Source organism: Diceros bicornis, chromosome 11 (genome assembly GCF_020826845.1).
Source record: "Diceros bicornis minor isolate mBicDic1 chromosome 11, mDicBic1.mat.cur, whole genome shotgun sequence".
Lineage (NCBI taxonomy): Eukaryota > Metazoa > Chordata > Mammalia > Perissodactyla > Rhinocerotidae > Diceros > Diceros bicornis.
In genome coordinates, this window is record NC_080750.1 from 37,215,969 (window position 1) to 37,231,334 (window position 15,366).

The 15,366-nt window shown below is 40.5% G+C and overlaps 2 protein-coding genes across 2 annotated transcripts in view; one reads left to right on the top strand and one right to left on the bottom strand.

The window, feature by feature from the left end:
- Positions 1-13,144, bottom strand: part of NR3C2 (nuclear receptor subfamily 3 group C member 2) — a 326,353-nt gene extending 313,209 nt beyond the window's left edge. Inside the window, exons 1-2 of the mRNA XM_058550170.1 lie at positions 12,915-13,144; positions 5,883-7,647 (exon numbers count right to left, since the gene is read on the bottom strand). Of these exons, the coding sequence (XP_058406153.1) occupies positions 5,883-7,645 (1,763 nt within the window). The 5' untranslated portion in view covers positions 7,646-7,647; positions 12,915-13,144. The remainder of the gene's footprint in view (positions 1-5,882; positions 7,648-12,914) is intronic.
- Positions 13,145-14,311: 1,167 nt separating this feature from the next.
- On the top strand, positions 14,312-14,869 carry LOC131411183 (putative uncharacterized protein encoded by ZNF503-AS2). The gene has a single exon (XM_058549816.1). The coding sequence runs from the start codon at positions 14,312-14,314 to the stop codon at positions 14,867-14,869; it is 558 nt and encodes a 185-aa protein (XP_058405799.1).
- Positions 14,870-15,366: the final 497 nt, after the last annotated feature.

Below are 15,366 nucleotides of genomic sequence, written 5' to 3' on the forward strand. Positions count from 1 at the left end.
GTTGAATTTGCCCATGACAAATCTTACTTCATTCAATTTTAGGTTGCAATTTTTGTATATTTGTCTCAACAACTCCTAATATATAAGGTGAAGATACAGACCAATGAAGCAATCATCATTAATAAAATTAAGTCATAGCCACAGTTATGAATTCAGATCGCCAGTTATTATCTCACACTCTCTCCCTGGGGTATTAACTTTTTAAGTATTCAAATTCCTTTTGGTTTGTCCTCTTTCCTTCCTTAAATGAGAGTTGTCTATTTCTTGCATAAAATACAAAAAATTTCTACCTCTTTACTACATAGAAATTTTGGCCTTGGCCATACCACTAAGAATCATAAATCTAGAGGTTTCCAGAGCATCAATTAAGTAACACATGCTTATATGTAATTACATTTAACTTCCTCATTACCTTACTATATAAAGAACAAAATAAAACTCTTAAAAATGGAAACAAAGTCTGTACTTGACAAGTTTAAAACTAGAAATTCTAAAATTTAAGATGAAGACACTATCCATTTAACACACTTATATTTCTTGGATTTTCACTAATAAATTTTGGAATGCAGTACACAAAAATCTACAATTTAATGGCTATATTTAAATGTAATCAAGAAGCCAATGTTTTTTTCTCGATTTGAATTTAGTAAATGAAAGAAAATGATTTAGCAGCAGAGCTGAAATGTTATCAGTAGAGGAGTAGTATGAAACTAAAGCAACAGTTGAAAGCCTGGAAAAAAAGTATTATTCTGGAGAAAAAAATTTAATGGCATCAAAGCATTAGGGAAAGTGAAGAGTCACCCCTAAACTACTGGTGGTCAATATAACATCCGATATTATTCTAAACATTACAAGGATAGAAAAGGTTGAGACATCCAGAATTTCAATATTGCAAAACGCATCAAATCTATAAATGATAAATCTCCAGGGCCTAGTTTCAGCATGTCCCTGGTACATATGAAAACTGCCTTGTGTTGAACAATTTGAGTTTATTTAACTGAAACCAGGGCTTTTATGTCCACTTTATTTTTTAAGTATGAAGTAAACAGTTCTAACTATACTAATACTTTCAATGATAAAAGGTGGACATACTAACATATAAGCCTAGGATACTTGTCACGTTAAAAGCAAAATTTATAAAAGTACATTGTACATAGTGATTTGTATATTAAAAAGCACTAAGGTTTTTTTCAATAATATCACCACTCTTACCAGATACACCAGAAATGAATGAAAGTGAATGAATCATCAAGAGAAGTAAGTCTCCTTTTGAAATCATTTCTAAAAATACAATTTAAAATACTAATCTGGAGAAATTCTAGGTACACTAGCAATTTCAAAATCGAAATATTATCAGACAAATAATAAGAAAAAGAAAGTTCTATGTTTTCATTTCCAAATGACCTAAGTAATTCTATAATGGATTTATCTATTATAGTAAGCACCAATAATCAATGTCTCCAACCAAAACCCATCATTGTTTCAAACTCTGCACTACACAGAGATATTTACATCTCAACAGTTTATTCAGAAAGTTTACTGAGAGACAGAGCAAACTTTGTAATAAACTCCTTGAATTCTGAAGCTTTTGGTTTATTATTGAAGGTGAGTTTCAAAAAACTCTGGGGACAATTGATAAATGTAGGTTATTTACTAAATTGCTTCTTTCTATCATGGAAAAAAATGCAGCATATATTAAGATAAATACCTGATTATTTGGCTTGAAACCTACCAGAATATGCCCTTTGAAATAATAAACTTTACATTCGAAAGTCTAAGTCAATGCTAGCACTTGTTATGATGCTATCAACGTGATTATGACCATCGCCATAAACATCCAATGTCATGTCAACAGGAAAACCGTTTCCAAAAGGAATGGTATAAATTGAAAGAACAAGAAATTCATAGCAACTATCAAATTTTATAAAATGAAAGATCTAATTTAAAAAAACTCTGCTTTTCAAAGTAAAAAAGTGAGTCACCCCTGCTTACTTTTACTTTTAAATGATACATGTAATGACATTTTTCTGTCCAGACTACCCTGGAAACTATAGAGCTAGACTTGTGATTAAAATATACTTGAAACCAGATTAGGAAATATGTTAAGGGATACTTCTATTTTGATTCTTAACATACACGACTCAAAGGAAACTACACAGCCCCTCAATAGTTTTACCGGCAGACCTTAGAGGACATCTCGTTCAACTTGTTTTCTTTAAAACACAGAAACTGAGGCTGAGAGAAGTTGTGACTCACTCAAGGTCACAGTTTGGTTTCTGTCCAAGCTGACAGGTGAAATCCAATCTAAATGACACACGTAGGTCCAGTGTCCATCCTAAAAGCTTTACCTTCAACTTTTGTCATAATTTACTTTACAATTTGGCACTGACACAATCCATTCATTGGAAATTATTAACAGACAGATGACTTTTGTCACCACGCTCACAGACTGAAATGAAGACAACACATACTTCACAGCCATTACTCACTTTTATCAGCTTGAAAAATTAATCTAGATGAGAAGCATTTTTCTTATTTGAAGAGAGCACTCCTTCCTCAGTAGAATATTCAGTAAGGCTAACATAATATCCTCTTTCTTCATTAACCTCCAAAGGGTGTATAGAATAAAACAGACCAGCAATTCTGAACTTCTGGGTCTCAGGACACCTTTCTACTCTTAAAATGTATTGAAGATACCAAGAACTTTTTTTTATTTGAGTTATAGATGATATTTACCTTATTATAAATCAAAACTAATATTTTAAATCATTTAAAAATAAGTCATTACATGTTACCATAAACATACATTTATGGAAAAACAACTATATTTCCCAGAACAAAAAACTTCAGTGAGAAGAGTGGCACTGTTTTACATTTTTTGCAAGTCTATCATTTTGCTTAATAGAAGACAGCTGGATTTTCCTATCTACTTCTGCATTCACTGTGTGGTGATGTTTGGGTCAAGTATATGAAGAAAATCTGGCCTCACACAAATATGTTGTTGGAAAAAGGAGGAGCATTTTAATGGTTTTTTCAGATAGCTATAGATATAATTCTTTGATACTACACTGAAAATTGACAGTAAGTAGTTTCTTAAAGGTTAGTTGCAAGGCGGAATCTGAAACCATTATCAGTGAACTTTTCACACACCACTACATTATAATCCATTTGTCTATCTTCCATTTTGAACGGATCTTCTATCAATGTATAATTTTTGACTTCATGAACCTCCTTGAAAAGGTCTCAGAAACCCAAACCATACTTTGAAATCTACTAGAAAACAGTTTAGAGTTCAACCTAAATATGAAGGATATCATGAAACCTAGAAGCAGTTACATACTGCCTTGATCCTTTATAATTTTTAATACATTAATTTATTCAAAATTCCTTGGAATGGGGTATCATCATTATAAATTATGAAGCAGGCAAAAAGGTTGAATTTCGGTTCAAAACACAAAATAAGAGGCCAATGATGAAGCTTGGATGAGGTTAAATATTATAACATGTAGCCTGAAATCTAGAAAAAGATCTAAATATCCTCTGATCCTTGACCCTTTATTCTGAGAATGATCGAAATAGATTTGGATAATATTCACCAGGAAAAGCTATAAAAATTAATAATCTATAAGAGATTTCAAAGAACATTAAAGTTTTGATACTGAAGTTTTTAGAAAACATATTAACTAGCACAATACCGGTATGTATGTAAACAAAATGAATCCCCTTTGATTATATTAAGAATTTTGGAATACTCAAGAAGAGTCACCAGACAACACCTCCAGGGCCCACAAATGCAAGCTGGCTCAAGGTCACTGATTCCTATTAATACATAAGGTTAAATGGGTCACTAGACCATCAGGAGGGGCTTCATGAGTTGAGTGTGAAAACTACAATTAAAATAGTAGACACAGGATACAGAACAAACATAAGAGAGAATTCATGATTTTAGCTGGTGTATCTCTAGTATTCCTACCAGAAATATCATTACCTAAAGCAAAGCCTTGAAAACTAAAAGAGCATAAATAGAAATACAGTAGGAAATACATAGTGCTTAACCATTAAAAAAAAAAAAATCAGAGTAGAATTTAATCATAAGAATTATCAACAAATATTTTAACTATTTATATAATATTTCTTTAAAAGATTTTGTGGAATTGCATATAATGAAGAACAGAGAAAACTAAAAGAAATGGAAACTAAAGATTATGAAAACAATGTAATAATGCTAATAGCAAGAGCTAAAATGTATATACTACATAAGGCATACTATATACCAGATAATATTCAAAGTGCTTCTCATAAATTAACTCACTTAATTGTCTTAACTACCTTTGAAATGGGTACTAGTTAATCTCCTTTACAGATGAGAAAACTAAAGCCCAGAGAGGAGAAGGAATGTGCACAGGAACACAAAGCAATTAAGTGGCAGAGCTGGGATTTCAACCAGGGCAGCCATGCTCTTAACTACCAGGCTGTACTCCTTCCTACTAACTAAAACATCACTTACAAAAATATCTGTATCACGTGCAAAATTTCCTCCTCTAAAAGTAAAACAAAGCACTAGCAGGAGAACACCAGCCGAGTTTGGTTCTGATGAAAGTCATGCTATCTCAGGACTTGTGTTAAAGAATTTAGAATATAAGAGATAGAGGCAGCATCAGAATATGACTGAATAGTCCGTGCTATTGAGAACTGTAAGAACATATAAGTATCCTTTATGGAATGTATGCTCCCACAAAAGTAAGAGGAGCACGGTTTGAGTCCATGACAAGGAAAAGAACGTACAAATTAAAGTTTTTGTTTTTGGTTCAGAAAAAAACAGAGTAGAAGGAGAAAGATACAGGAATACGTATAGGAACCTTATATCCTGTTAATGGGGTGGACACATTTCCCACAAAATAAGTTTTTAAGGAAAATATCCACATATTCTGAGATTCCAAAGGAATGAACTATATCTAGGAAATCTATTCTTTACATGTTCAATAAAGGGATCATTTATTACAACCATGTAATAAAAACAGTACTGAAGCAAAGTCCAATGCAAGTATTCATGGTATAACTTAGAACCACCCTTTATAGTCATATCTAAAGCTCGTCCTTGTTTTTTCTAAATATACACGGTATGCTATCTGCAAGAAGGAAAGCCAAGAGATATTTTATAAGGTATGTCTTCCTGCAGATCTTAAAAGCTATAAATAAACCAATTCAAAACTGCAGTGACATATTTCACTTCTAATATGAGTAAGAAAACAAGACTGTCCACTTAGTAATTTTAGATGTGCTGAGTCTTTAAAAGCCCTCAACAGTTAAGGAAATGATTTATTTGTATTGAAAAACCACAACTTACATACAAACTAACCTACCTAGAAAAGGATGAAGAGAGTGGGGAGTTTGTGGGTAACAGATTTGGGGTTCAATTTCATTTTTCACAACCAATGAAGTGATTAATAGAGATAGCTAAGAAAAAAGACTAAGACCACAAAGAAACTAATTTAAAGCAATTTTAGTGAATTAGTATACAGCTAAAGAAAAAAAAATCTAGCAGTAGGTGGCTAAAGTAAACATAGTAACAGGGAGTGGAAAACAATCTTTTTCTAAATACCTACAAACAGGCAATGTACAGAGGGAAACACCTATATATGCTTCTTCAAAATCAACACAAATATTTTCCAAGAGACTTGAAGAATTTTTTGTTTCTCTATTTCAAAAAAGAAGTAACATTATACCAACAAGCAAAGAGGGAAGCACTAAATTACCATCCTGAAAACAAAAATAAAACAGTAAACTGAAAAGTGTTTAAATTTATCAACTGTAAAGATAACGCTAACCTTCAACATTTATAAAGCCACGATTTTCAAAAAAAGGAGAAAAGGGCAACTCACCTTGATACATTTTCTGGAATGTATTCTAGGACCGGATATCCATCACTTCTTCTAGATGACAGGTCACCGTGTGATTTCCACGACTCCACTAACGTACTGACAGGAGGAAAGGAACTCAGGTGTTGGAAAGATTGGTCTCTAGCTGATCGTGATAAAGATATTGTACCTTGAGCACCAATCCTGTAGTGAAAGGACTGTCCACCTGAATTCACACCAACAATAGCAGACGACGGGATGCTGGCCTCCGGGTAATAGCTCCCATCATCTGGTTCTTGTTTAATCCCTATTGGGAACCCACTGCCTTCACAGTTACCATCAAAGCCGGGCACAGGTGGTCCTAAAATTCCTGATAGAGAATAATAGTCTTTATCATCCATGAAGGAAAAGTATGAGCCATCCATAAATGGAAATGGGTTTATTGTTGGATTCCCTTTAAAAGAGGTGCCGGAACATGAATGCTTGGTTGATTCTTGTTTTATTGGTACTGAGAATGGGGAATCAGAATTTATTTTGCTATTTCCTCCTAGACATGAGCTGCTAAAAGCTCCATCTGGCTCTGGTTTTATGTACTGGACAATGTTAAGCTGGCCAGTCCCACCACTGGAGATGGCATTCTCTACTTCCTCAGTCTTAGGAAAGGGGACCTCCTGAGCACCTTTCTCCTGTGTGTCTGGACTAGGGACCACATCCCGGCCTGCACTGGATCCAGCAGGGGTGCCACAAGCAGCGTAGCTGAAGGCATTGTTTATAGGGCTACAGATAGATCCCACAGTACTAGCAGTTGGACTGGAAAGCGTGGATCTGTTATTTGTGTTGGAAGGGCTGGAAACAGAGCACCTTGAGTTGTTGATATTTGCAGGGCTAGACACAGAGGATCGCAGAGTGACATTATTCGGACTGGAGACTGGAGATTTTACACTGCAGTGACTTGGAGGGCTGGAAATTGGGGATTTCATGCTACTTAATGGACTTGAGAGAGGAGAGCCCACGTTGCTGGCATGTGCTGGGCTGTGCGACCTGGAGCCTCGATTTTCAACATTAGGGGAGCACGTCAAAGGAGTCCCCTGGGTGACAGGGCTGTGCACTGCGAAACTGCCAAAGCTGGCCGAGGTGGAGGACACAGAGCTGATTCCAGCAGGGCTGCAAACCGAAGACGTCATGTTCATGTTCAGAGGGCTGCAAACAGACGGGCTCCTCTCATGACACATGATAGGGCTTTTAACAATGGTGCGCATGACCCCACCATTCACAGAGCTCCCAGAGTCAGGCATAAATGATCTCAAGGGCCTGCTCACACCACCAAGAGTGGAAGGACGATGGCCATTTTCCTTGTAAAATTTCACCAGCTGTTCAACATTTTGATAAATCTTTGCTGGACTCATGCTTCCTTGTTGGTTCTGCTGATCATAGGCGTAGTCAGCATCTCTCACGGAATCCATGTATAACCCCATGGACTCAGCTACAGTTGCTGAAAGTTCCTTAGATTCCAGCTCGGTTTTAATATCAGATGTTAGAATCCCAGACCGATTATTGTCTTGCTGAAGGCAAGGGAGTAGTTCATGTTTTTCTTTGCTGCTTCCTTGAGTACTGTTGTTTGGAATAGCACCGGAAACACAGCTTACGTTGACAATCTCCATGTAGTTATTCTCATCAGTCCTCTCTGTAGGTCCCAGGGAAGACTGCTCCACAGCCTGAGAAACTTGACCCCACCGTCTTTCCATATCTAGACCTTCAGGGAGACTGTGGTAGCCTTTGGTCTCCATAGCTAACAAATAAATTTATATTAAAGAATTGAATTAGAGTCATTTATAGTAAAATTACTCCAAGAGACATTCTAACATTGCATTTACTAAGCTATAAATACTTATTCTACTTATTATAAGCAATACTTCTAGTTATATTAAAATTGTTATCTTTTTAGGTGCTGATATAACAGAGTATAGACTGTAACTTGTCCAGAAGCCAGAATATAAGCAGCAAGCATATGAAACTATTTTGCATCTAAATAAAAGTAACATATTTGCTATAACACAGCCTTAAGAATTTGCAAAGAATATTTACAAATGTTAACTTATTTATTATTTGAAGCAATCCTGGGGACTGATGAGTCAGGCAAGTAGGAAACTGAGGATTTAGTAAGGTAAGTGACTTGCCCAAGGTCCAAGTCAAGTTTAAAACTAAATCTAACTCCAAAGCCTTTGGAGTCTTTTGAGCATATGGAAGCTGCTTTTCATATCTAATACATGGATTAAAAACAATAACGAAATGCAATTAATGTTACCATTTCCCAATATAAACTTATCAAGTGAATGTTCACAGGAAAAATAATTTAAGAATTATTTTTAAAACAATAAAATTTTCTTAGAATGCATTAGTGATGAAGATAATTTAACGTCAGTTCTGAAAAGTAAAGATTCATATATCCTGATGAATTAAGATGGTCCATAGCTCACAGAGGCTGTATGACAACTTGGGGATGTTAGGACTGTCCTCTCTGTATTTCAGTACTGGCAAAGACTGGAACACGCACCCTGACCTAGTGGTACTTCTGCTAAAAGGATTCCCAACAGACAGACAGTTTCATTCTCAACAGTAAAGGGAGGAAGTTTGAGATGGGTCCTGACAATTTATGTGTTCATTCATTCAACAAATATTTACCAAGTGCGTGCTATATCCTGGGCCTACAACCAGTCACTGAATCTGTGGTGATAAACAAAACAGGCACAGTCTCCATCTTCAGGGAGCCCACAGGATTGTTTTAGAGATACAATTATATCCACTGGCTCTCTATATAAATTTATTTCATAAACAGATTATAATAGGCTATATTTATATAATTATTATGCATTATACAACTCAAGGCAATATTTGAATGCAATACAAAGCAACTCAATACAAGCCTTTCACATATATTAACTTATTTACCTTTAAAAACAACCCTGTAAGATTAGTAGAAGTATTATCCAAATGATACAAGTGGGAAAACTGAGGCACAGGTCGCACAGCTAAGTGACGGAGCTGGAATTTGAGCCCAGGTCTCTCTCTACACCAAGGTATCTCAACCTTGGCACTACTGACATTTTGAATCTAATAATCATTTGTTGTAGAGGTCTGTCCCATGCATTGTAAGATGTTTAGCAATACCCCTACCCACTAGATGCCAGTAGCACGCCCCCTCCCCAATTGTAACAACCAAAAATGTCTCCAGACAATGCCAAGGGCCCCTAGGGGGCAAAGTCACCTGCACTGAGAACCACCACTCTAAAGAAACATATCTTAAAGTAAATTAACTCATTCTTAATAAAATTTTATTTGTACATTTTAATATATAAAACTTAAAATCTTTATGTATGCATTTTCCAAATCCTTGCAGGTGTGTAAACAATCTATGACCCAAATAAAGGTCCTGATCTAAAAGATGCAGTTTCTGCAATTCTGTACATAAATATTTTTTTAGGCCTCTCATTCTTTTCCCTCTTTGCCACTCACTACCTCCATTCCCGCCCCTTATCTCCTCATTAAAAAGAGAGACTAGGAAGTCTTTTTGCTACAGAACTTACAATAACACAGAAAAATAATAGAATGACTCTACCACATAAACTGGCATTAGATACCCCAAGGCTCTATAATGCAATTTAATGTCCAAACTGTCCGAGTATCATAATTACTTCTTACTTTTCTGTATTCTACACTAGACTTTAAGTTCTCAGAAGGCAGAAACTTGATCAACTTCACCACCGCATCCCAAGCAGACAACACAGTGCAAATAAAAAATTTTAAACTATATAATATAATCCATATCCAATGATTTGTGAAAATCAAAATCTATCAATTATGTAGCTTACTTTACTTAAAGAACATTATTCTATAAATTCCTAATCTCAAATCAATCAGAAAACAGAGGAAACTAAGTCAAATTACAAAATTTGGGCAAGTTATCTGGTAATTCTTTTGGTAAGCCAAAAAAATTTACTGTGGATGAAAGCCCAGCAAAAGTTGAAAAAATATATACATATATATAGTGAAATAGGACCTAAACAGCTAATATTTGCCTTTTCTACTTTACTGAAAAACCATTTAGTCATAGCCATATGTTGAAAAGTACCAATAAATATTATGTGCTGCTTCTACTTCTACCTAAGAATAGTCTGTCCTCCCCATACAAAACTTGAACGGATATATATCTAAGGTATAGATGTTTCAGGCCCAAATTCATTCAACACCACAAGAAACACATCAAGACTGAACACCCTCTGTGTATCAGGCCCCCTCCTCCAACCCTGTCTCTAAACCCACATTCCCTTCTTGGTGAACTGCACCACCCTCTTCCCAAAGGCCTGGAAGTCACCCATGCTTCTGCACCCTTACCAAAGGTCTTCAGAGGTTCCCTCTCCCCACTCCCACACCTACAGTCTCCTTTTCTCTCCCCTGGTCCTAGGCAATAGGCCTATCCGCCCTGAGTCTGAAGGGGGATCCCATTCAGATCCCTCTCTGAAAATCCATCCTCCTAATTATCACTTACTGCATTTTTGAAGTTTCACAGTGGAAATTTGCAAGCTAAAACTTTTACAGTGCAGAAACCTGTTTTCCTTTTTAATCCTTTTAATCCACTGCATGCTTTTTTCGTAGAACATCTACCAATATTCTGAGGGACACTTTTCATCACTCTGCCCTAAGGCAGGAGTCATATTTCAGATTTGTGAGGCTATATGAAGATCTGAAGAGAAACTATACGGAGATGGCAGGCAAGAACAATCTTAAAGCACTCTACAAGGAAGAACCTTATCAGCCAAATCATGCAGCTGATCACAACTTTCCAAGTCCTCTTTGGCTGGCCTTGAACTCTCTTAACAATAACATAAAAGAGCCTGCACCTCACCACAGTATTGACAGGGCTATCATTAAAGAATGTGCAAAAGGCTTTACTGAAATCTAAATTAGCTTTGTCTAAGGTATTCTCATCTACCAATCTAATGCACTTCTCAATAAAGAAAATAGAGTAAAGGCTGGCAACAAACACAAAAGAACGGAGGACATCTAGTATCTGCATGGCTTCCACTGTAAACATTTGTAAAGATCAGATTTTTTTTAATAGGATTATTGAAATATTTTATGCTGAATTCTCCCTATTATTTAATTGGTCTTCTCTGTAAACAAACGGATCAGGTTAGGAATTTATTTCTTATGTTGTCCAGGAAACACAGGTTGTCTTTTTGAAATTGGCATAATAACCATGGCTTGAGCAGAATTTCAGACAACCTGAACTTACTAGCAAATATTGAAAATATTAGCTGATGAATATGATCCTAATAGAACTTAATATCCAGAAGGTTAAGAGAAAGTTTTTGTTACTAAAGTATAAGATAAAGCAGATACAAATCTAGCTTACATAAAACCAGATTTGTCTTCCTTACAACGGGAACTATAACAGAGACTCTCATGGGACAAAGACAAAAACCATTATGACCCTTTAATTTTCATGCAAATGGCCTCCCCCTCCCAAAAACATAAAGGAAATTTCACATAAGTACGAAAAAGCACTGATAGAAGTTCTACCTTAAGCCATATGTATACTCTTGAACATTCTTTGTGCAAAGTAAAAACCTGACTTTAAAATTTTATGTTTTACAGTCTGTGTTAAATTGCCCTTTTCCATAAGGAAGTAGTTTTTTCAGGAATATTAACAAAGATTCTGGTGATTTTATATTTTATCTGACAACACTTTCACTTTTAATACCTTCAAAACATAGTCCCATTTTAAACACACGATTTTCTATAGTTATTTCACAATAATATGGCCTCTTAGAGACAGATCTTAAGAATTGCACAGTTTTCACTGGTTGCATAGCTGTAAAAGTTCGCTGTATGTAACTACTTTTCTGTCATCCCTATTACAAAACTATTATTATATTCCCCTCTTTTATAGATGAGGTAAATGATAGAAACCTGCCCAAGGTCACCTAAGACAGCAGGAGAACCAGTTAGAACTGAGCACACCTGATTTCTATTCACTCACCTAATTCACTGAGCCACCTGATCTTTCTAAAATCCCCAAACAAAACTATTTCTCCCTTAAAGGAAAAAGCTCCCATTTAGATTTTGTTTTTTAAACTTCTTTCCTCAAGCATTTCCATGATAGCGTGCCATGAAGTCAAACGTAAAATTAAAACTTCACAGCAGAACTTTACAGATAGAGAAGGCTGTTATCATTACTGTGTTAATATCATCAATAACAGCACCTAGAGAAATGGCAATACAAATCTTAAAGAGTAATTTAGTGCATTTGAAATTCAGGTTTCAAAAACGTGTCTGCTATCAAAATTCTCCTAACTTCTATGTTATAATAAATAGTTAAAACTGTATAACAAATAGTTAAAACCATTACAATTTAAAACTGGTCTTTTAAAATTCAGTAGAAAAAACCATGCACCTAAATTCAGTTGCAGGGTACCGATGCCACCAAAAGAAGCTTCAACCCTTCTCTCCTACCTTTAGAATTCCAATTGATGCCACAGAAAGCATAGCCTGTCTCAAGTTTCGTGAATATTAGGGAAGGGGAAATGCACGAATTTCCAGAGCCCCTTCCATACAGGATCTATTAGGATCCTGTCAGGATCTATCTCCTTCAACTGCCCTTATTCCACTAACACCTCCAGCTGAGATTTGGGTGCTTCCGCAATTGCTAGAGGAAACAAATATTATTCAAACGTCCTTTAAAAATTGTACAAGGAAAACGATCCGAAATTCATCATTGGGGAAAAGGAAGGGTGGTAGACCTCCCACTGCCAAAGGCGGCTGAAAGCTGCTCGTTAGAGGGCATTTATCCAAAGTGGCCAAACTTTCCCAAAATAGTCCTCTGGCGGCCAAAGGGGGGAAAAAGTGGAAAAACCAAAACAAAACAACAAGCACACAGCACTGTACTGACTGTGCCTCCGGATTACGCAGCCACTTCTCCCTGCAAAGTGCACGCTCCCGCGCCGCAGCCGCACGCCGAGCCCGGCAAGCGGCGCCCCGCCGCGCACCCCTACACACCTGCCTCGACCGGGGTCCGTCTCTCGGAGTCTACCTGTTGCAGCGCCCGCCAACGCCACGACACCCCAGCTGCGGAGCCCCCCTAAATCCAACCACATCCAGGCCAGCGAGTGCCGCTCTCCCTGCAGCAGGAGAGCCCGAGGCAGCAACGCTCTTGCACCCAGGTGACTGCACGGGCTTCCTCCGAGCAGCCTGAAGTTGGCTTGCGTCTCCCCGGTCCAATGACACCCCGGGCGCGGAGGGGCGGAAAGGAGGGGGAGCGAGAGGGGGCAGGGGCAGGGCCAGGGCGGGCGAAGTAGGGAGGAGAGAAGGCGGGCGAAAGCCCGGAGGGGGAGTGGGCCAGCTCGAGGGCCGGCCCTTTTAAAAGCAGGTCACATGTCCAGATAAAGTTCAGGTTGCTATCCCGCCCCCCTGAGCCCTTCCCATTGGCCCGGAGGGAAGCAAGGCTCCACGCTGCACGGGTCAGGCGGGCTTCTCATTGGACAGTCACGGCTGTCAGTCACTAGGAGGGCGACATGACTGATACAAAGTTGCTGCGACACAGCCTGGACTCGGCAGCTCCCTTAAAGCCGCAGCAGCGGCGGGCGCTTGGGGTGCCGGGCAGCGGCTACGACACTAGGCACCCTCCACTCGCTGCCCCCCGCCCCCTCCCTCGACCGCCCCAAACTTGCTCACGCCCACCTGACTCTCGCCCTGGCCGACCCCAGGATATGAGGAAAGACGTGAAAAGTGTGGTGATGCGAAAGAAGTCGGTTTTTCTGACAGCCAGTCAACGTGGTGTCCCCTCACGCTCTCCACCTGCAGCGCCAGGTGAGGGGCAGCCCTGGCCCGGGCGCCGCCCACAGCGTCCGCGCGAACGGGAGGACTCCTAGTGGGCTTCACCGACCCCCGAGTTCCTCCCTCCGCCCCTTTCCTCGCTCTGCCGAGATGCCTCTCAGTGGAGCAGCCGCAGCGTCCGCCGCCAGCAAGCAAGAGGATCACGTTCCCACTCGATTTAAATTTCCGTGTTTTAACCGTGCAGGAAAAGCGGGTGATTTCAGTGCAGCCAAAGCTGTTTAAACACAGCCTCTCCCCCAGCCAGCCCCCCTGCCCCCAAAAAGTGTCAGGGTCAAGAGCCGCTGCTCTCCTTCCCTTATACTTTTGTTGCTGTTTTTACTACTTTAGATTGGATTTTTCCACTAGTTCTATTTGAAAGAAAGCCTATCATCGAGGATATTCACGTCTTTATAATGGGTGGGAGGGGGTGCACATAATTGGGAGAAACATACAGGAGGGGGGAAGGAACCAAACTGTTTTCTAAGGAACGAGTGTCTGCAAGAAGAAATTTCGGTTTCCCTCTAACCGCCCCCACTCGACTCCTCCCGCCCACCCAAACGCTGTAGTTACTAAGCAAAAGGATGGGCTGCTTAACTTTGATTTCTAAGGACTTGGAGGCTCCGCGTTTGAGGCTCCGTTTGAGGCTCCTGGCTGGCCCGGAGTCAGCACCAGTGACGTACACACCTAAATCTGGTCCTCCGGCCCTCGGCGACCCGCAACCCGGCGGCGGCAGCTGTGCAGCTTCCCGCCTCAGCCCTGCCCCGCACCCGCCAAAGTCCGGGGGGGGAGGTTCACCCTGTACCCAAACGCCCCTCCTCTCCTTACAGTTAATTAAGCTTCAGGATTCCAGACCCCGAACGCAGGAAGACTTGAACTCTCTGCCGCTCCAGGTAGGGAACTCCCTGGCGGCGGGGGCGACAGCGGCGGCGCGGGAGAGCTGGTCCCGACCCCCGACTCCGGTGCTCAGGAGTCCCCTGCGCGGAGCGGCCCCCGCAACCGGGAGTCCCCGCCAAGTGTCCCAACTTTCCCGCGGGGCCCGCCGTCACGCGCGCTCCCCCGGCCAGGCCGGCAGTCGGGCATCGATCGCACCCGGGCCGAGCACGGGCGGCGGGCAGGAGAGAGGGGAGTCCCGGACCTAGCGCCCGGGCACGCGAGGAGGCGGCGGCAGAGTCTGCGCTGCCGAATTATTCATTATTAAAGGAATGGACGTGTCTCTTTTACTAAGTTTCTACCTCCTTTACGGAGGGCTGGTGTTGCCCTGGATCTCAGCTTCTTGCAAAATCTAGGTTAGAACCGTGCAGGGACAGCCGCCGCGATCGCTCGTCCGCCGCCCAGCACCCCTGCCCGGAGGCGGCCCGGCGGGCACCCGGTCTCCTGCCCGCAGCCCACCTCAGTTCGCCAACCTGCGCCCTCTTCGCGGACCCTGCCTTTCCCAGGGCCGCCCCTGCGCTCCCCGGCCCCCTCCCGCCGCTGTCAGCGCAAAGTGACTGTCGCTGCACTCACCTTTTCTAGGACATGGTGGGGAGGCTGGGGCGCGGGGCGGGAGGTGGGTGGGGGCAGCGAGACTCCTGCCGCCGCCGCCGCCGCCGCTGCCGCCACCAGCGAGTCCGATATTAGCAGATCGGCGGTAAGGATG

What these genes read in the sequence shown, in the direction of transcription:
- LOC131411183 (XM_058549816.1), top strand. Translation starts at nt 14,312, where the DNA reads ATGGGCTGCTTAACTTTGATTTCTAAGGACTTGGAGGCTCCGCGTTTG.